The sequence below is a fragment of the Xiphias gladius genome, chromosome 8, assembly GCF_016859285.1.
Source record: "Xiphias gladius isolate SHS-SW01 ecotype Sanya breed wild chromosome 8, ASM1685928v1, whole genome shotgun sequence".
NCBI classification, from domain to species: domain Eukaryota; kingdom Metazoa; phylum Chordata; class Actinopteri; order Istiophoriformes; family Xiphiidae; genus Xiphias; species Xiphias gladius.
This window is the reverse complement of record NC_053407.1, coordinates 31,509,505-31,531,851: the sequence shown is the minus strand read 5'-3', so window position 1 is coordinate 31,531,851 and position 22,347 is coordinate 31,509,505. Positions and strand designations below refer to the sequence as shown.

The 22,347-nt window shown below is 40.8% G+C and overlaps 1 protein-coding gene across 1 annotated transcript in view; it reads left to right on the top strand.

The window, feature by feature from the left end:
* Positions 1-21,358, top strand: part of LOC120793294 (nuclear pore complex protein Nup160-like) — a 29,658-nt gene extending 8,300 nt beyond the window's left edge. Inside the window, exons 6-31 of the mRNA XM_040133224.1 lie at positions 673-741; positions 1,568-1,651; positions 1,916-2,086; positions 2,732-2,831; positions 3,186-3,351; positions 4,164-4,294; positions 6,039-6,199; positions 6,587-6,723; positions 7,208-7,278; positions 7,805-7,955; positions 8,170-8,239; positions 8,786-8,884; positions 9,002-9,121; positions 9,878-9,973; positions 12,544-12,638; positions 12,962-13,058; positions 14,296-14,401; positions 16,436-16,596; positions 16,718-16,778; positions 17,106-17,216; positions 18,017-18,140; positions 18,715-18,816; positions 19,223-19,364; positions 19,704-19,829; positions 20,228-20,323; positions 21,076-21,358. Coding sequence (XP_039989158.1) covers positions 673-741; positions 1,568-1,651; positions 1,916-2,086; positions 2,732-2,831; positions 3,186-3,351; positions 4,164-4,294; positions 6,039-6,199; positions 6,587-6,723; positions 7,208-7,278; positions 7,805-7,955; positions 8,170-8,239; positions 8,786-8,884; positions 9,002-9,121; positions 9,878-9,973; positions 12,544-12,638; positions 12,962-13,058; positions 14,296-14,401; positions 16,436-16,596; positions 16,718-16,778; positions 17,106-17,216; positions 18,017-18,140; positions 18,715-18,816; positions 19,223-19,364; positions 19,704-19,829; positions 20,228-20,323; positions 21,076-21,159 — 2,931 coding nt within the window. The 3' untranslated portion in view covers positions 21,160-21,358. The remainder of the gene's footprint in view (positions 1-672; positions 742-1,567; positions 1,652-1,915; positions 2,087-2,731; positions 2,832-3,185; positions 3,352-4,163; positions 4,295-6,038; positions 6,200-6,586; positions 6,724-7,207; positions 7,279-7,804; positions 7,956-8,169; positions 8,240-8,785; positions 8,885-9,001; positions 9,122-9,877; positions 9,974-12,543; positions 12,639-12,961; positions 13,059-14,295; positions 14,402-16,435; positions 16,597-16,717; positions 16,779-17,105; positions 17,217-18,016; positions 18,141-18,714; positions 18,817-19,222; positions 19,365-19,703; positions 19,830-20,227; positions 20,324-21,075) is intronic.
* The last annotated feature ends 989 nt before the right edge of the window (positions 21,359-22,347 follow it).

The following is a 22,347-nucleotide window of genomic DNA, read 5'->3' as shown; positions in this document are numbered from 1 at the left end:
TGAGTATCAACAGAGTCCTTATAGGCAAGTCTCTCCACTCTGCAGCCATCTTGGCAACACCCCATGGCAGTTATTTCAGGCTAACAAAACCAGGTCCCTATCTAAATGAATGTAGAGAGAGCCATAAATTAACTTTCAGTAGTCACTGGGAAATAAAAGCTACATGTACAGAAAACCACCAGTCAAATCTGATTTATAAAAAAAAAAAAAAAATGCTTAAAAAGCAGTGACATAAGGTTTAAAACACTTTTTTTCCCCACAGGTTAGACTTTTACTACACATGTACAATTGGCTTGATATCTTTTCCATTAGGCTGTTATAAAGCAAACAGTTGGCATTTTGGGGGGAAGGTGGGATATGTGTCATACAACCGGCTTCTTTTGGCGTTACAGTGGTTTGTCTCATCTCTTATAATGTCTCTTGTATATACCATAATTTAATCTGTTTTTAAACTAAGATTGTCTCTTGACAACGTTTATGGTAATGTTGACACATTAATTATCATGACAAGTGATAAAATGTTTATCCAGCTAATGGGGAATATTATAAGATGTATGTGACAAAATCACCTAAAGTCAAGGTCCACTTACTAGTTTTGTGTTATTATGGCAGTCACAGCTGTCATTCACCAGTTTAATGTGATGATGATCCGTATGTGTTATGTGTTAACAGGAGACGTACCTGGAGGTTCTCTTCTCTCCTCTACGATTCACTGCTTCAGCCATAGTTAAAGCGCTACAGGTGAGAATTTACCTGGTGTCTGATCTGTGTCCCTGTTTCACTGAGACTCTTTACATGAAACATGGATATGTGGTCATGGACAGAAGAGAGCTGGGTCTGGACTGAATATCTGACAACAGGATTCAAAGTAGTGATGTTCTTATTAAACTCTCTCTCATCACCTTTTCCCCTGACTCTGAATCTTTGCGCACACATATCATTGTATGTTCACAGGAACACGTTTTAAATGTTTAAATTATTGTTAGTTCATTATGATGGTGGTTGGACAGCTTCGACCAGATGATTGAAATTTTATTTACATGATACAATCGATTCAAGCGTTAACTAAAACCAGGACATCGTATTGAATCCATATTAGCTCTCTTTAATATTCACTTCCCCTATGAGTGGGACTTCTGTATCTATCTGTACGGTATTTTCATGACTTAATTTTTACCTCTTAAATGAGGTGCAGGATGTCTGAGGTCTGAAGGGTCTTCCAGTAAACGAGGGGAGTAGATTAAGTGGCTAATTGTGCCTCAATTTTCTGTTAAATGTTTTTGGCTGAAGCTGCTTAAAGTGTGTTGATTTAATTTGTTGGTCTGACTCTATTAAACAACCGCCGTCGACAAGATCAGAAATCAGACAGGGTTTGCTATCTCTGAAAAAATCTTGACTCTTGGAAAAAACGCAAAATCACAAAAAAAATTAGGCTCAGCAGCATGAAAATCAGACCTAAATGATTCCTTTATCCAGACCATCAGCCTAATTTTGTAGCATGTATTTTTGTTTTTTGTGTGTTGTAGCAACTGATGTAGTTGATGGTGACATGTATTTTGTTTTTCAGATCTACCGTCGCGGCTCAGAGAGGATCACTGATGTGTCCTGGGAGACTCTGAAGAAAGAGGTGACAGTGGCTGTGGAGAGTGAGGTAATTTATCCCCACATGGTGTGTTTTAAATGTCCCTGTTTTATTAGTCATATTATTAGAGCTCAAAGGATACTGAAATGTTTTCTTTCTTCTGTCTTGTTTTGGTTTCGCATGTGAGCTGATGTTTATATCCTCACCTGTGTGAATTTCTGAGGAAGGTTTGTCAAAATAGTGACAGGAAGTCACACAGTTGTCTGTGTCTGTTGCCTCCTCTCTCCTTCTCTCTACTTTTCCCCCCTCCTTGGGGTTTCTCTCCTCCTACAGCTGCAGAGCAGTGTGACAGAGTTTGAGTTTTCTCAGGAGGAGTACCGTCAGCTGCAGGTGGAGTTCTGGTCCAAGTTCTACGCCTGCTGTCTGCAGTATCAGGAATCTCTGTCCATGCCTCTGGGTCTGACTGTCAACCATCACACGGGCCTGGTGTGTCTACTCAAGAAGGTGAGGAGGTGTGATCAGGTGTTCACTGCTTTTCAGATTTAGCTTGTACAGTTAGCTACATAAGTATTTGAACAGTGAACCAATTTTCTTAATTATGCCTCTGTAAACTACGATGATGGATTTGAAACGAATGAATCAAGATGTGATTGAAGTGTAGACTTTCAGCTTTAATTCAAGGGATTTAACAAAAATATCACATTAACCGTTTAGGAATTACAGCCATTTTTATACATAGTCCCTCATTTTCAGAGGCTCAAGAATGGCATTAATCCCTAAACGGTTAATGTTATATTTTTGTTAAACTCCTTGAATTAAAGCTGAAAGTCTACACTTCAATCACATCTTGATTCATTCGTTTCAAATCCATTGTGGTGGTGAAAAGAAGCAAAATTAAGAGAAATTTCTGCCACTTTCCAAGTACTTATGGACCTAACTGTATGTGTCTTTCAAATCCAAGAAAAATACAAGCTAATTTTGAGCAGTAAAAAGCAGTTTTTACACACAATATGAATGTGGTTGTAAAAATCACCTGCATTAACATCAAATGTCAACAGGGATCTGTTTGATTAAGTGTATGGCCCAAAAAAATAAGAGTGCTGAGTTCCTGTCTCAAACCTGGACTACACTGATGGTTCTGTGTTTCAGGGTTTGGTCTCGTTCCTCCTGCCTTGTTTTGCTGTGGATCATTTGTACCTATCATATGATGAGTATCTTTCCTCAGAGGAGGAGACGCCCATCACTGAAGGTAACTAAAGCTTTTATTAACTGAGGTTGACCGGACAGCGACAAGTTAATGGAGCTGCAGACCACTGAAAGTCCCAAACCTAGACCATGGTTTATAATAATAATAATAATACATAATTTTCATTATACCGTAGTGACTAACATCTTTACAGTTGAAGTAAGAAGTCCCACTAAAAACTACTGAATCTGAAAGCTTGTTTAGACTACGTTTATGTACTCTGTGTGTGTGTGTGTGTGTGTGTGTGTGTGTGTGTGTGTGTGTGTGTGTGTGTGTGTGTGTGTGTGTGTGTGTGTGTGTGTGTGTGTATTGTATTGTATTGTATTGTATTGACACATATCTCTGTGGTGGTCTCAGACCCTGAGGTGGGGCGGGATGTGCTGCAGCTGGTTCAGTGTTTGCGGCTGGTCAGTGATGCAGTTTCTGGAGAGATGGCGTATGAGATGGAGAAAGCTCTGGAACATCTTCAGTCACCAGAGAGAGCTGCTGAACTCGTCCTGGAAAACATGCTGTCCAATGACAAGTCAGCCATCCTGCATACAACATTCACATTATATTTTATTATCATCTGTTTTATTATTATCTCATATATCATAAGATGTTATATTATTAATCAATTATTATGTTAATATTGTAATGTTATAGTGATCTGTCATAACTGTCATAATGTACTTGACCCTAACGTCGACTTAATGAAAACTGTTCTCTTGTTGATTAATGCAGTGATCCCATGCCACTACTAAAAAGTATACGTGATATTTAATGTTTTCAAATTTAATATCACATACACTTGCATGTAAAAGAAGTAAATCCAAACACTGCAACAAACAGACATCAAAAATTAGCCTTTCTTCAAACGTTAATACACAGTTAATTTTTATTTCATCAACTTAAAACATTAAACAATAATTAACTTGTCTTGCCCCCCCTCTAAGTCAGAACTTAGTGACCCTTCGTATTTTTTCCGTGTTTTCAAGTTGATGAAATACAAAGTAACAGAGCATTAACATTTGAAGAATGTTAATGCTCATTTTTGCTACAGGGTTGGAGTTACTTTCACTTTACAGTGTAAAATGGGTAAAATGTATTTATTTATTGCATTATTCATTTATTATGGTATGTGGATAAAACGTTTTTAGTGGCTAATAACTGTTCTGAACACAGAACAATCAGTGAGCCTGCAGCAATGTCATTAAGTCAAATTTCTGGAACTAAATATTCATTAACTGTACTCAGTGATAATGTTGAGAGTGGCAGACCTCTTCTGATTGAAAAGTGAAGTAATCTATGAAGCCTATAAAATACTAAATGTTAACAGTAGTATGTTTTCTGCAGTGATAATGTAATCGAGGACATCCAGAACAAATTGCAGGACATACGTAACCCAATGGCAGCCATGATGGTCCTGCAGAGGGAAATGGACCTGGAGACAGACATGGAGGTTGCAGAAGGACCCATAGCACCTGGTAGGAATTTTTTAGTGGGTTTTAGTGGTTTTTAAAAGCAGGTTTGTGTATGTTTAAAAAAAAAAAATCTTTATCAGACGCTCAAACACCTGAAACCCCAAAAGACAAATAGCACAACAGGTTGACTGCATTTAAGCCTCCACGTGAAGGTGTGCTTTTCTGTTGAACATTTTGGTCTGTGTGCGTTTACTTTGGCCTGATCTGTGTCTGTTACATACCTGCAAACTGGTCATCCTTCGGTGACTTATCGCCATTTTGAATCCAAAATCGGTCATTTGTATGTTTTTTATTTTATTTTATTTATTTATTTATTTTTTTAATTTTTAATTTTTCCCCCCCAGATTCGATGAGTTTTTGAAAAGAGAGGGGGTGGGTAGAACCCCGCCTCCCCCTCGTGTCAAAGCGGGTGTCAATGTTTACAACCTTGATGAGAGGGTGACGCGGAACTATCTTCCTTATCTAAAAAAAGCGAAGAAAAAACATGAGAGGTGAATGGCGGGAACAGTAGTCAAGCAAACTTGTCCTCTCCTCTCTATATCTGATGTCAGAAAATAACAGTAACATTAAGATTATGTGCATCTCTCATTGTCTCGCTTTCCTCACTGGACAGTGCGACTTTGTCCTGACAAAAGTGAGGGTGAAATACAACTATTTATTACATTTGATAAACGCTAAAGGGCAACAGTGTTTAGAAACTGCAGCTCGGATAGAAAACCACGTCGCACATGAACATTTGGTTCATGCATGAAAGGAAACTTCCCAACAGCAACGCCTGTGGGCAGCAGTCCAGACAGCGCGTGGGCGTGTTGGATATCCTCAGTTACAATGATTGTCTAGCCTCTCAGTCAAGGTTCAGGTACAACTCTAACTAATGCAAGATGGAAAGCAATGGGCTGATATTGAATATTGATTAAATATTGAATTCAAAATGTTGATTTTGTCATCGTTTGTGTGTGCGCGCACACGCGCTGCTCCTAGTGTGTGTGTGCTCATTTGTCACTGCTCCTAAGGGATGGGTTAAATCAAATTTCAAATTTTTCTGACATGCCCCCCTTCAAAAGCTGGAAAAAGTTTATCCCCCAATTTTTATCAATCATTAACAAGGATAGGGGAAGCAGCTAATTAAAAAGGATCAAAGTTGAACTTTACTGAAATAAAGGTCAGCACATTAGCAACAGCACACTCTTGTTTGTCTATTTTCCCTGAATCATACAACTTGGTTTCACTCCATATTTTTCCCCAGGTCATCCATGCCCCAGCTGCAGTGGCTCTTTGCCCCCCCCGAGGGGCCTTGCCCCCAGTTTGAGAACCACTAGGTTAAAGGCAGAGGTCAAACTCCTGTGTGTGTGTAAAACATACCTGACCAATAAAGGGTTCTTCTTCTTATTAGCTGGGCATACTGGGCAATATGGATGCACATCTTTCAGTGAATAATAACCATCTAGTATTCCGCCAAGCAACAGTATGAATAGTACTTTATATTTGAAAATGGTTTACATGGCTCTTGAGTCAGGTAGGAGGGCCCCTTAGCATAATTTTGTCAACTTAACATTAACGTTAGCCCCTGCTGGTTCCATTTTCTTTATGCTAAGATAACATTAGCCAGAACAATAATATCATAACCACGACGTGGGTGGCAAATGCCAAGCTCACTGAAATCAATAGAAGCTGAATTGAAATGACCTTGCAACCCCCAAACCTCCCTCTGTTCTGTTTTCATGTATCCCTGACTTGTGTCTTGCAGGTCAGAGTCTGAACATGAGGATAAACCTTTCCCAGATGTACGGCAGCAGCACTGCAGTGTCTGTTGTCTGTCAGGCCGTCTGTCACATGGCCATGACCAGAGCTCTTTTCTGTAGAGACCTGCTCATCTTGCAGAAACTCTACCTGCGGTTCGGAGACAACGTACGAACACAAACGCACACACACACACATTGTACATGTGCCCTATATAACGAACAAACACAAACAAGGATGATGTCATTTCACAGGACACCTGTCAGGAATTAACACCTATATACATATGCAGAAAGAAAGAAAAAATAAATAAATAATTGGCTTTCTCCAGGGCTAAACACAGCAGCAGTCCATTCTTTACACTTGACTACTGAATTGACCCTTGAAGCTACAGGCAGTGAAAAGACACTGAAATGGTCTAGATTTCTCCCTTACACCGATCTCCATCTGGAACCACTACTTCTCATTTTAACTGCCCGTCTGTCCTTCCTCCCACTGTTAAAATGACAAAGTCGCTGATCTAAAATCGGGTCTCTGTCTGTTTCTTCTGTTCAGGTGTTTCTGGGTGGGGGTGCTCAGCTGCTGCAGCTCCAGCAGGACCTGATTCCTCGGAGTTCCCAACTCCTCTCTTCTTATTACCTCCTCAAACACATCAGTCAGAGCCTCGCCTCCTCTGTCCCCATGGACATCATGTGAGTACACACAAATACACAGCCTACAGTTTTTTGTTGCATATAGGTGATCGCACAAAATGGCTCTAGAGTTTTCAGTCTTTGAAAAAAATACTTTGACACTAACTTTCCAGATGAGTGGTGGATGGGGGTTGTTGATTGGACCCACACAAGCTCTTGTGTCTGACGTGGACTCACAGTTTTAGGTCATCCACTGGATTTATTTCTGCCTGAAATCCTTCCAGATTAAAGGACAGATGTGATACATCTCCCACTTCTTCGGGCAACTTAAGTCACATGTTTTATTTGTGCTGTATTTTGACTATTTAAAGATCATGTCCACATTAGGACAGATTGAGATTAGGAACTAAGATTAAGAACTGTGCAGTTATTTTCCCTGTGTGTTTATTTAGCAGTAGCTCTGTGGAAATGGCGATGTGGTTCGACATACGTTTAAAACATGAGTTTTCATTCCTTTGCACTTTCACCTCCTGTGTTGTTTCAGAGATGCTAACCTGCAACACCTCACAGTGTTGGAGCTGTCTGACACTCCGGCTCTGTCCACCAACAGATCAGGTCAGTGATGCTGAACACATGCCTGCTCTTGTTACTGTTAGCTGTTTCAAACAGTACAAATTCTGTGGCTAACGATCCTCAGGGGGCTGTACGAGACTCTGTAATGTTATACAGCTTCTCAGGTCTGAGTCCTACTTGTGACTTAAATGTTAGGGCTCTACTCCAGGATATCCACAGGTCCTTAAAAAGTCTTGAAAGGTTTTAAATTGAATTCTTACATTTAAGGTAATCAAATGTCTTACAAGGTCTTATTTTGAATTAGAGAAATCCCATCAATCTACAGCATTTAACGTTACATAATTAAACATAAAACTTCTCTGTAGCTCAGCAGGCAGGTGTGACTCCAGCTCCCATTCACCCTGAACAGCAGCCAGTCACCGTCCCAGTGTTTGAATCTCTCACTGGTCACTAATGTTTGTCCTGTGTGTGTGTGTGTGTGTGTGTGTGTGTGTGTGTGTGTGTGTGTTTGTGTGTGTGTGTGTGTTTGTTTGTGTTTGTGTTTGTGTTTGTGTTTGTGTTTGTGTAGTGCTGAGTCCTCAGACGGTGGTGGAGCTGTTCTATCAGACTTTAGCCAGGAAGATCATCATCTCACAGATCTACTGTCAGCAGCAGAGTAACACTCTGCTCCTCTGGACTCACATGATCTCCAACGTAGTCAACCTGCTCGCACAGCTGCTGTATCCTTCCTTCAGTGCATGTTATAACACACTGAATCCAAAGCAGTATGATTTTAGGAAGTTCTCAGTGAGCTGGCTTTTGTTTTGTACATGATCACAGCTGGTCACTATACAAAGTATAAACTGTATTATATTTATATTATATTCATTCTGGTGACATCCCGTCTTCACCAGTGTGTATCTGTCTTCTTGAATCTTAACTGGTGTCTCCCAGTTGGCCCAGTAACCCTGGTTTCCAGTTCCCTGAGTGTCTAATGGCCAACTGTCAGTATACACAGCTGCAGGTGGGTTTGAATGTGTCTTCATTATGTAAAGTATTATCATTATATAATAATATTATGTATTATTATTCATTACTGTATAGTGGATATACTGATTTTCTTATCCACATCGACCCGCACACTCACCAGACACTGAACTAACGTTTAGAAGTATTTATAGTTTTACTACAGCTTTTTTATTCTCTTTCAGCTAAGGAGTTTTATTTTTCGGATCTTCTGCTGTTTTATTTCTTCACTCTGCTGCTCTGGATAAAGTCTGATAATGATGTTAACACAAAATTAGTCTGATGTTTTGACAAAGTTTTTGTCTTCAAAGATCCAAGACATCTGATGATTAAACAGCAGCTGGACTCTTACTCTTAACTCTGTTTTAAATTGAACTTTTTTATTTTTTAAATTTTTTGTTACGCTTTACATTTTTGTAAATAATTTCTGTTGCACAATTTCAGACCATGGCAACGTACAGTATATATGCATATATATATGCAGTATGGCCTCGGCATTGTGTGCGTCTCAGGTGTACCTCACCTTTGTTTCCTGTGTGTTCAGGAGTATGTGAGACTGATTGGTCCGTGGTGTCAGGTGAACATTGGCTCCTGTCGCTTCATGCTTGGTCAATGCTACCTGGCCAACGGGGAGGGCCAGAAGGTGGGTTACAACAACCAGACTGACCCTGATGGTGTTTGTACCTCTGCTGCAGAGAGCGAAGTACCTTCAGCTTGTTTTGGAAATCATTTTGCCTGTTGCTGCTGTTTTCTCCATCAGGCTCTGCAGTGTTTCCAGGAGGCAGCGACAGAGGTAGAGAAGGAGGAGTTTCTGGTGAGATTGACGGGAACTGAGGAGGAAGAAACTGCCTCCACGCCCAGATTACAGTACTACAACAAGGTACTCACGACCTGATTACTCATATATGGGTAAAGTACTAGAACCAACTTAGTGTTAAGAACAGTGGTTGATTCACCAGAAAATTAATCAATCAAGCCAAACTACCAGACATGGACTGGTTCCAGTTTTTCCTCTTTTTTCTGTCACAGTAAACTGAAGATTTTTGGGTCCTGGACTGTTGGTTGGACGAAACAAGACATTTGAAGACGTTTAGAAAATTGTGATGGACATTTTTTGATATACATCAACAAAACAATTTCTAAAAAACAATATTATGGCTTGTTAGTTGTGACCAAATGTCATACACATCCCCTCTGTCAAGGTGTGTGGATTTATTTGTTGTTAGTGTTATTCAGTGTGAAAGTAGCAGACAGGTGTTTGTTTTCAACCATCAGAAGGCACATTTATTCACAAAGTACACGTTGGTGTTAGTACAGCAAAATCAAGGCAAATATATGAATGGACCTTTGTGATATTAGACATCCAACACTCCTCAATACCAGATCAGCTTGAGTCAGTGCGATAGTTTAAAAAGATTTTAAAACCCAACCTGTATAGATTTTATAGCATAAAATGATTTGGTACTTCAGTGGTTTTTCATTGTTCTTTTCATATTTAGTTTTATTTCTTGCAGTTTGACCACTCTCTGAAATTCCTGTGATATTTTATGTGCATCAGTGAAGCAGCATGTAACTATGGTTTTGAAAGGCGCTGTAGAAATTTACTTACTTACTAATTTTATATGTGTGGTTTAAGGTGCTGCGGTTGCTGGAGGATGTGGGTCTTCCTGAGCTGGTCATCCAGTTGGCCTCGCTGGCCATAACAGAAGCTGTCAGTGATGTCAACAGTCAGGTAACAGTCATCAGTCAGCGAAGATTCAATTAACAGTCAGCAGTCAGGTAACAGGTAACAGTGAAGAACTATATAGTACCAGCGTGTTGTGGCCACTTGTTCCAGGATGGATTTTTAGTAGACCTGGATCTCAGACTCATGAGCCTGAACAGTTTACCAACTACCGCATTGTTCGGCTGACTACACATGCTCAGTGGTGTTTCTCTTCTTTATATTATGTCTCGCAGATAAGTCTTTTCTACACTCTGAGAAAGTTTTACAAATATAAAAGCTGACACACTTAGTAGTAACCGAGTCTGTTTACAGGTGGAGGCATCCTGTCAGTTTAACAGATGTGTTTTATAATGGAGGTCTGTAGGGAAATGATTGTAGTTGCAGTACTGTCATTGACCACTGGGACAGCAGCTATGAGTGGAGGCACTGCATAACATGTATTAATACACTGCTCAAAAAATTGAAGGAATGCTTTGAAAACACATCTGATCTCAATGGGGGAAAAAATCTTGCTAGATATCTATACTGATATGGACTGGGTAATGTGTTAGGAATGAAAGGATGCCACATCATTTGCTAGCAATGAAAATTATCATCCTACAGAGGGCTGAATTCAAAGACACCCCGAAAATCAAAGTGAAAAAATGATGCAGCAGGCCAGTCCATTTTGCTGAAATGCCATTGCAGCAACTCAAAATGGTACTCAGTACTGTGTATTGCCCCCACGTGCTTGTATGCATGCCTGAATTCATGCCTGTCAACGTTGGAGCATGTTCCTACTGAGACGACGGATGGTGTCCTGAGGTATCTCCTCCCAGATCTGGACCAGGGCATCACTGAGCTTCTGGACAGTCTGAGGTGCAACCTGGCGGCGTCGGTGGACCGAAACATAATGTCCCAGAGGTGTGCTATTGGATTTAGGTCAGGCAAGCGTGGGGGCCAGTCAATGGTATCAATTCCTTCATCCTCCAGGAACTGCCTGGATACTCGCCACATGAGGTCGGGCATTGTCATGCACCAGGAGGAACCCAGGACCCACTGCACCAGTGTATGGTCTGACAACGGGTCCAAGGATTTCATCCCGATACCTAATGGCAGTCAGGGTGCCATTTTCTAGCCTGTAGAGGTCTGTGCGTCACTCCATGGATATGCCTCCCGAGACCATCACTGACCTACCACCAAAACCGGTCATGCTGAACAATGTTACAGGCAGCATAACATTCTCCACGGCTTCTTCAGACCCTTTCAGGTCTGTCACATGTGCTCAGGGTGAACCTGCCTTCATCCGTGAAAAGCACAGGGTGCCAGTGGCGGACCTGCCAATTCTGGTGTTCTACGGCATATGCCAATTGAGCTCCACGGTGCCGGGCAGTAAGCACAGGGTCCACTACAGGATGTCGGGCCCTCAGGCCGACCTCATGAAGTCTGATTCTGTTTGTTTGGTTGGAGACATTCACACCAGTTGCCTGCTGGAGGTAATTTTGTAGGGCTCTGGCAATGACCTTCTACGGCCCTGTCCAGCTCTCCTATAGTAACTGCCTGTTTCCTGGAATCTCCTCCATGCTCTTGAGACTGTGCTGGGAGACACAGCCAACCTTCTGGCAATGGCACGTATTGATGTGCCATCCTGGAGGAGATGGACAGTCTGTGCAACCTCTGTAGGGTCCAGGTATCGCCTCATGCTACCAGTAGTGACACTGACCCTAGCCAAATGCAAAACTAGTGGAAACAGTCAGAAAAGATGAGGAGGGAAAAAATGTCAGTGGCCTCCACTTGGAAAACCATTCCTGTATTGGGGGTCGTCACCGTTGCCCCTCTAGTGCACCTGTTGTTAATTTCATTAACACCACAGCAGCTGAAACTGATTAACAACCCCCTCACCTACTTAACTGAACAGATCATTATCCCAGAAGTTTAATTGACTTGATGCAGTACTCTGATTAAAAAGTGTTCCTTTAATTTTTTTGAGCAGTGTACATCACTGACTGGCAGGATGGTTAGACTGAGTGATGTTACTCTTTAATAGAGTAAAGTATTGCTTTCATTGCCGCAACTCATAACACACAATCCAGCTCTAGGCTGGACTAAAAATAGATTTATTTTTACATAACTAAAATTAAACTACACACAAATCAAACACATCAAAACCAACAGGGTGGAAACCAGGACGGAGAGAGGAAGAGTAGCTGACTGTCACAACTTCTGTAGTGCAGCCAGTCCAGGTGACCTGACTCTGACCACCGCAGGTAGAAGCCAAGTACACCTGTCAGGGGAGGTCATCCCTGTCGCAGAACATTTTCTGTTGGGCAAAGTAAAATAGATCTATATGTTAGATTTTGAAGTAGGGACAGTATAAGACTTGATATTACATCTCAGATTCTGCCTCATTTAGATTTTTCAAGCACTTTTTTCTGGAATGAAATCATTTCCCACTTTGTTTGTTTCCACATATTTCTACCTACTTTTTTTTTTTATATAAGCACTGAGTTTAGATAAGGGATGCTGTCTAAAGTTTACAATCACATAAATATAGTATCTACACATTAAAAATAAATTAAATATGTGTGTGTCCTCAGGCAGCTCTGTGGACTCGGATCTTCAAACATCATCTGGACCTTGGACACAACAATGAAGCCTACGAAGCTCTCACACAGAACCCAGACAGCAGCATGTACATATACACATACACACACACATTTATATTTCCATGTCTATACACACAAGAAGTGGGAAAAATATGTAACAACTGTAGACACAAACACATTAATGGAAAAGTACTAATGTTTTTCATGTTGCAGTGTTTAGAAGTACAGAACTAAACTCTATAGTTTGATTGTTTGATGATTTAACATTAATAAAAATGTTTATTTGGGAAGCTTTGATGATTAATTTAGTCTGGTTAACTGTTGACTCTTTCTTCTGTTTCCTGCTGTCTTCTCATCGGTGGTATTGTAATCAAGTCCGTTATAACATCAGCTGCTGTTGTCATCACAGGCAGCTGGATTGTCTCCGTCAGCTGGTGGTGGTTCTGTGTGAACGGTCTCAGCTCCAGGATTTAGTCCAGTTCTCCTACGTTAACCTGCATGATGAGGTAAAACCTTCACCCTTGGGTTCAGATTTTTAATTCAACAGTGTTCATATCAACAGTTACCCGTCACATCTAAAGCTGATATCTGAAATGTAATATCTGATGAGGTCCACTTGAATATCATTATCTAATGACTATGTTGTATATAAGTCTATACACTGTAGACTATGCAGAATTATTTATTGGACCAGTTATTAATTAGTCTTTATTAAATAAAACTATAGATCTGTGATATTAGGAAGAAGGATTAAAAAAAATTGGTAAATAAAAGTTTTACTAATGAAAGAAAGTGGATCATCCTCTGGATTAAAACTGTTATTTAGTAATAGCACAGATGAGTAAATACATTCATCCTGTTGAGTTCAGTTTTACTTTGTGCCTAGAAAGTACATTACAGCCCCGAGGAAGACTAAGTTGGAGCTTAATGTCATGTTAAATGTTAGTGTTAACAGATCTGTTTATATTTTTGAGAAGTTATCACATGATCAGCAGCTATTAGACTGTCAAAATAACAAGCTTCTAAGATGGAGGTCAAAGGTGAGAGACCAAAATGTCCTGACAAAACCTTTGACTTTAAAATGACAGCAACATTTAGGAGAAAAGACCCATGTCAGAGTACATCCAAACTAAACAACTTAAATTTATAAACACATCATTCTGTTTCAGTCCTCCGTCGAGCTTAAGAGTTTTTCTAAAACTCTGACTAGTGCGTATCAATATTATAACTGCTTTTACTAAACAATGGCATAAGCTGTCCAGTGCTGGTCAGCATAAGAAAAAAAAAATCAAGAAGAACTTTGTATTGTCTCTAACTGTGACCCAACATTTTAAATGTAAATATATCAGATCACACAGCTGCTGTCATCACTCCTTACCAGATGTTTCTATGATTCAGTTTTGTTGTTTAACTGAACAGTTTGAAGAAGAAGAGATTTACCTCTTTTTTGTGTTGTCCAGTTATTTGACTTTGCATAGAGCTCTCTACTAAAACCACCTGCAGACTCTGTTAGTGTGGACAGAAGTTGTTTTAAATTAAAGAGCTCAGAGTGGACATAGTGTCAAACTAGTGTGAATCTTCCTGTTGTAACCTCTGCATAATCTTTACCGTCAAGTGTCAGAACAACATCAGAGTAGACTCCTAATGAACAACACAGCCCTGTAATGAAAAACCCAGTACGAGAGATGAGTACTGCATTTGTCCCTCTGACGTGTTAACTGTTTCATTGTGTTGTGTCATCAGGTTGTCAGCATCATTGAGTCTCGGGCCAGAGGTTTGGACCTGCTGGCTCATAACTACTACGAGCTGCTTTACGCCTTCCACGTCAACAGACACAACTACAGGAAAGGTACAACTATAGACACGTCACTGTCCTTATTACAGTGGTGTGAAATAAAATTCAAATTCAAATAGGCTTTATTGGCATGACAGATCAGAAACTTACAGTGCATTCAGACAGTATTCAGACCCCTTCACTTTTTTCCCATTTTGTCATGTTGCAGCCTGATGCTAAAATCGTTTAAATTTATTTTTTCCCTCATCAATCTTCAATCAGTTGCCTATAAAGACAAAGTTAAATCTGAATTTTAGAATTTTTGCAAATGTATTAAAAAGGGAGAAACTGAAATATCAAATTGACATAAATATTCAGACCCTTTACTCTTTACTTAGTTGAAGACCCTCGGCAGCGATTACAGCCTCGAGTCTTCTTGGGTGTGACGTGATAAGCTCTGCACACCTGGATTTGGGGAATTTCTGCCATTCTTCTCTGCAGATCCTCTCAAGCTCTGTCAGGTTGGATGGGGATCATTGATGGACACCCCTTTTTTAGATCTCTCCACAGATGTTTGACTGGGTTCAAGTCAGGGCTCGGGCTTGGCCACTCAGTTATCACTAAATCACTCCTGCGTTGTCTTGGCTTTGTTCTTTGGGTCATTGTCCTGTAGGAAGGTGAACCTGAGGCCCAGTCTGCGATCCGGCGCGATCTGGACCAGCTTTTTGTTAAGGATATCTCTGTAATTTGAAAAGAAAAAAAAAAAAAAACCCCACAGCATTATGCTGCCCCCACCAAGCCTCACTGTTGGGATGGTATTGGGCAGGTGATGAGCAGTGCCTGGTTTCCTCAGGACATGACACTTAGAATTGAGGCCTAACAGTTCATTCCTGGTTTCATAAGACAAGAGGTTGGTCTGATGAACTCCATGCAGCTTTTCATGTGTCTTTTACTGAGGAGAGGCTTCTGTCTGGCCACTCCGCCATAAAGCCCAGATCAGTAATGCTGCAGTAATGGTTGTCCTTCTAGAAGTTTCTCCCATCTCCAACCAGGATCTCTGGAGCTCAGCCAGAGTGACCATCGGGTTCTTGGTCACTTCTCTTACCAAGGCCCTTGTCCCCCAATTGCTCAGTTTGGCTGAGTGGCCAGTTCTAGGGAAGAGTCCTGGTTGTTCCACACTTCTTCCATTGAAGAATAATAGAGGCCACTGTGCTCTTGGGAGCCTTTTTTTTTTGTAGCCTTCCCCGGATCTGTCTCTGAGCTCTACAGGCAGTTCCTTTGACCTCATGACTTGGTTTTTGCTCTGATATGCCTTGTCGGCTGTGAGACCTTAGACAGACAGATGTTACTCTTTCCACATCATGTCCAGTCAATTGAATTTACCACAGGTGGACTCCTATCAAGGTGTAGAAACATCTCAAAGATTAACAAGAGAAATGGGAGACACCTGAGCTAAATTCCAAGAGTCATAGCAAAGGTTCTGAATACTTATATCAATGTGATATTTCAGTTTTTAATTAATTTGCAAAAAATTCTAAAATTCAGTTTTTGCTTTTTAATTATTGATTATTGAGTGTAGATTGATGAGGGAAAAATTTAATTTAAACGATTTTAGCATCAGGCTGCAACATGACAAAATGTGAAAACATTTCTCACGTTTTCACACCCTTACTTTCAGCATTAAATATATCACATTTAAATTCCGTCAAGTCTTTAAAAAAAATCTGAATAATGTGGCTTCATTTATTTGATCAAAGAATTAAAATGTCTCACATAGAATAATGAGCAAACCTGAAATTAGTCTTTATTCCACTGTTTAAAGACACAGAAATGTTTTTAGTTCATGGAAACTCAGGTTTTGTTACCAGAAGAAAACATGTCATTTTACATCAGAGTCACAGGAAATCTTTTTTTTGGTTTTTGTTTTGTATTTTATCATTTGATTGTGTACAGATTACATAAACTCTCTGACTCTCTGACTCTGTGTGTGTGTGTGTGTGTGTGTGTGTGTGTGTGTGTGTGTGTGTGTGTGTGTGTGTGTGTGTGTGTGTGTGTGTGTGTGTGTGTGTGTGTGTGTGTGTGTGTGTGTGTGTGTGTGTGTGTGTTCAGCGGGGACGGTGATGTTTGAGTTGGGGATGCGTCTGGGTCGTGAGGTCCGTACACGTCTTGGTCTTCAGAAACAGGTGAACTGTTACCTGGCTGCTCTGAACTGTCTTCGCCTCATCAGACCAGAGTACGCCTGGATCGTCCAGCCTGCGTCTGGAGCTGTGGTACACAACAACACACATGTACACAACAACACACAACAGGACCTGTGTCTAGAATGTTTTTTTTGTTGTTGTTGTTTAAGTCTGGTTGATTTAAATAAAAGTGCGTTTGTGTTTCCTGCAGTACGAGCGTCCAGGAGCGTCTCCAAAGAGAAACTCTGACGGAGAGTTTTCTTCTGAACCAGGTCAGTCCCACTATCATTAAATAAAACTTTATCAACAACCTCACTGTGGACAGTCAGTGAAAAGTACAAAACACACACAGATCTATTACTGACAGGAACCTTGGAGGAAAAAAGTAAAAGCATCAGCTCATAAAATAAAGAATAAGAGTTGATTCTGAGTTGAATCGTGTTAGTCTGGAGTCCTCAGATCCCGTTTGTTGCGGTGGTGTCGAGCCCTCTGCTGGACAAAGCTATAGAAAGACAGGTTATATTTGTCTAACCATGGTAAAGCCTTTAGCAGCTGCAGAAACGGAGATGTTCTCTCTGACCGTTTGTTTCCTGCTGCAGTCAAACGTCAGGTCGACATCCTGGAACTCAAGGACCTAGAGAAGGAGTACATCCTGTCCCGCAGTCGCCTCACTCTCGCCCAGCACCACCCGCCGTCTGCTGCCATTGCTGGTACACCAACACCCTAACCTTTAAGATGTTTAAAACCAACATGTCGTCTCCCTTCAACCCCTCCACCAAAACAAAATCTGTCATTTATTTAAGAAGTGACGCTTCCTGTCAGGGAAAGTACTGGAATTTAAAATGTGTGTCTCCAGAATCTCTTTTCTGGGTTTCTCACTGGCCATGCAGCTCAGCTCGGCTCAGCTCGAGCTGAACCGAGCTGAACATCAACATTCAAAAAAAAAAAAAAAGCGTGTACATTTCATTAAAAAAAAAAACCCAAAACAATTAATTGATAAAGGCAATAATGGTTAGTTACAGCCGAACCTAAAATATTACAAATATATTGATCAGCAGATCACATACAGAACATTCAAGGTGATAATTGTAGTAAAAACAAGACCACGTGTCCTTAATTGAGAAATAAATAATGATAATAGCACAAATTCTGATAATAAAACCTAAGAAAAATTTTATGGAGCAGTTTTAGAGTGTGTTCAGAAAATGGTGGAAATATTTAAATATTTTACCTAAACATTGTGATGCAGATAGTTTTGGTTTTATTTCTCCAGAAATGTCCAGCTCCGTCTCTGCTTTCTACTGAAAAATCATGAAAACAGTTCACTGTTTGGTAGTTTAGTTTGTGACCCTTACAGCAGGAAATTCCAGAAATCTAAGACATGTGATGCAGGTCTGGAGGGAAACGAGAACTGTTTGTTGTAGTTTGGGTGAACTGACCATTTAAAATGAAACCAGTCTGTCTCACGCTCCTGCTTGTCTCTCTCTATAACCTGTCTCTCTCTCTGCAGGCAGTGCGTCAGCTGTGGAGATGGTGGCCTTGCTGGTCCAAACAGGACTCTTTGACTCGGCTCTGTCTCTCTGTCAGACCTTCAAACTGAGCCTGTCTCCGGTCTTCGAGGGTCTGGCCTTCAAGTAAGTCCCGGATCATGACAGGATCCTGTGTTTTCAATGTTTTTGACCTGAAGGTTCACACTGAGAACAGACCACTCACACATCAGCACCACTGTGCCACGTAGCTGAACATTAATCTTCAGTAGAACCTCTGGTTCAGAGAGAAGCAGCAGTTCACGCTGACTTTGTTCCACCACGTTTCGCTGACAGTTTGTCTCCCGGTGTTTCAGCAACCTGCTCTTTTCTTTGGGACTTATTCCACGGGTTCTTAACCTAAGTTTATCAGGACATGTCCCCTGAAGTCTAAGCACCGTAGCCACAAAAACATGACAGCTGTGGGATATTTCGTCATTTAAAGTTCAAACTTCTGGTAGCCGAGTGGGGAAAAAAACAAAATAGGTTCCAGTCATTTACGAACACGATCTTAGACTAACAGGAATATTATTCAGCTGTTAAAATTCTGTGACTTATTCTGCAGTGAAATATAACCGGGTAAGCTAAGGTCTGTGAGCGTCGGTCTGTTTCTCAGCTGGTTGTGGTGACGAGACAGAAACGTTTAGTCTGATCTGTTGGGATATTGTGCGTTTCTGCTCAGGTGCATCAGGCTTCAGTTTGGGGGGGAGGAGACGCAGAACGAAGCCTGGAGCTGGTTGGCTGATAATCAGCTGTCGTCTGTCGTCAACACCAAAGAGTCCAGGTTTGATTTTCGTTCCTGCTGCTTCTGTAAATCTTCAGATTTGACTCTTCTTTATCTGATTAACGGCTGGTGACCCTATGTTGTTGTTCCATTCACTTGCGCGCTAAATATTTTCTCTTGATGTAATGATTTATCTGGAAACAGCACATTTCAGTTTTTGTGATGCTCTTCTTTGACTGACTTAGATAATATTCAGATGTCAGTAAAACTGAATAAAACTAACTTTTATTTCAGCTCAGCTGACACAGATGTTACCCTGTGTCTTTCTGTGATGCATGTATTATATTACACAGCATTATAAAGTCTTCAACAGTCAAACAGACTGAATTTGTTATAAATATGAGTTTGTTTGTAGAGATGAGAACCTAACCTAACCTAATCTCGCGCCTCTTTCTTCTCTCCTCAGCGCTACAGACGAGGCGTGGCGGCTGCTGGCCTCTTACCTGGACAGGTATCCCTCCTCCAACGGACAACATCACCGCTGTGTCATCAACAAGCTGCTGTCACATAATGCCCCTCTGCCTGATTGGCTGGTCAAGTCTTACAAGGTGAGAGATCGGCCAATGAGGAGGAGGGAGGCCTTAACTTAATGATCCAGTAGAGACATTACAACAGCCATTACTGACCAATCAGTCACCAGCAGATGAGCAGTAAACCTGCTCAAACAGGTTTACTGATTCTGACAAGTCACGGAAACTCTGCAGTGGCGTTTGGACAAAATAACGTCTACTTCAGAATGTTTTTGGAGGTTCCCGATGATTTTCACGGGTGGATGGAGGGATTCAGCTCAGTTGCTGAATGGATCCTCTGCTGATACTCAGTGCAAATGTATCTTCAGATGCAGCAGCTGTGTGTTTGTTTCCCATCATGCTCTGTGCTTGTTTCAGGCTGTGGACGCGGCGTCTCTGCTGCGTCTCTACCTGAACTTTGACCTGCTGGAAGCTGCAGCTGAGCTGATCCTGGAGTACGTGGACGCTCTGCTGGGGAGAGGACACCAGTACTTTGGAATAGAGGTAATAGTACATTACCATCAGTAACACTGGTAGTGAAACACGAGATCTGTTCTCTCCAATCAGGCAGCGATCAGCACAACAGTTTTAGAACGAGTCTGATCCAGTTCTACAGAGACTGGACTGTTTAAGCTGATTATTTGATCATAAAATGAAAGTTTGTTTCACAGAAGCAGCTGATTTTCCTAATTTCCCAGCTTTCTTTGTTTTTTTTGTAAAGATAAAATGGATTTCAACTCAAATAATTTTGTCTACTTGTGATGAACATTCTTCATTAGACTACAGTCTAATGAAGTCCGGTCCAACACCTATCTCCTAACAAGTCAAAGTTATTTCGAAAATACTGATGATTTAGTTTAATTCTGAGGCGCGTCTTGTGTTGTGCTGTGTGTGCATTTCAGAGGCCCCTGTCTGCGACCTGGTCTTCAGTCTGGCTGCCGTACACGTCCATCGATCAGCTGCTGCAGGCACTCACCGAGACTCAGACCAACAGCAGTGTGAGTCCTCATCACTTCCTGTTTACATTCACTACACCCACTGATTAAATAAAGAGTGAGTGAGCGAGCGAGCGTCCATTTAATCTGTCAGACTTGCTCGGGTTTATCTTTGCTCTGTAAAATGTTCTGATCAGGAGCAGCCCTTATTGATCCCAGTCAGAAATGATTGTTTATATAATGTGTTGATGTTGGCTGATCTCACATCAGTTGAGCTACCCTCTGGATAAATGCACCTTTTCCTGTGGCTGCTTCACAGTAAAAGCCCAGTTGTGATGTGACTGGTGGTCAGTTTTAAGCATTAACAACAATCCAGATCCTTTACATTAGTTCTGTTATTATGAGCCAGATACAGAGTTCAGCATTGTGGTGTTTGTAAAACCTTCTCTGTCAGTGCTCAGCAACGATTGACTGGTGGAGTCTGTGGCAGCAGGCAGCGTTTGGGTGTGCATCGGCTACATCTGGTTAACGTTTAGTACCAACTACTCTCTGCCTGTGAACTAGGTAGTGCGGTGCAGCCTGTCGGCATTTACTGATGAGTAAGTCTGTGTTTGACAAACTGCTGACACTGACAGATGTTCAGTTTACTGGATGACACCCGGAGAAAGCGATCGATTAATGAATCTACTGTTGATGTCTGACCTGCACACTTGTAGTATGACACAGTAAATAACATGGAATCGAAACCTGTATCTCTGACAATAGTGGTCCCTTGCTGGGTCTGTGTTCATCAAACTTTGCTTTTCTGTTTTCAGATTTATAACAAAGTTCGAGACAAACTGGATGAGTATCACAAGCTGGTGGATCAGACGACCAAACACAGACTCCTTGCTCGATAGAAAACTAAAGTCTTATTTTTCTACTGTCGGAACACGTTTGCACCGATCAGACTTTTAAAACAGGGGCTTTGTAGTTGGGTTTAAACCCGATGTAAATATTCAGTGTGCTGGGAAAGTGTTTTTGTTTTTTAGTATAAAACTGTCTTTTTGCATCAGATCTGTAAATTGTGATGAAATTAAAGGTTTTTCTTGCATTTCATCCAGTGTGTCATTAACAGGAACATATTTCTGGATACAAATATTAAATTACATGAAAAAGGGGTCCTTTAATAGCTGTTCGGGAGCTTTTGATTGTATCACATGGTTTTCCTCAGCAGGTGGAGTTTGACCAGTTCTCATTGAAATGTCCATTTTTCATCCATGTGGACTGAGAACTGGTCAAACTCCTACTGCCGAGAAACTAGATTTTAATAAAACAAGATAAATCTACTGCCTGTTTAACCTCTACAGACAGGAGCATCTGAGTCTCACATAATTAGTGGTGGAACGTTAAAAACATTTACTCAAGTACATTTATCTGACAGCTGGAGTTACTTTTCAGCTCCAAATTGTTAAAATATAATCACCTAATCAAGGATGTAATACATACTACTCTACCACTGTCAGCATTAAACTGATGAACATGCAAAAATAATACATTATTCTCCATAATGAGTATTTCTACTTTATTAAACTCTTGAATTCATGATTTTTACTTGTGACAAAGTAATGGGTATTTTTACAGTGTGATAATAAAGTACAAGATATTTCACGTTCATCTCAATCAGCTGACTTCAAAACTGCTTCCTCTTTATTCGACTTTTTTTTAACTGTTTAATCAGCTCCACCTTCTTTCCCTCCACAGCACACTGAACCAACGTCTGTACTTATTCCACCGCCACTTTCTTGTCTCCCAACTTGTCTGTTTTTGAGCAACCAAAAAAAATACCGTCAAATCAGTGCTGCCCTTGTAAACTGTGCTGACACTTTTAGCAGCGATCTGATGGTTTCACTCAAAATGTGCAAAAAATTGTTTTCTGTTCCATAAGGATCAACAGAAAACGCCCTAGTTTCTCCTCTAATATATAAAAAATATGAACATTAAAGACATCAGACTATCAGTTTAAGATCAGACACATGGTCCCTACAGCCCCACTGTGAGGACAGCTACAAGCTGATTTGGAAACAAGTGTCTGCCTAAAGGATGTA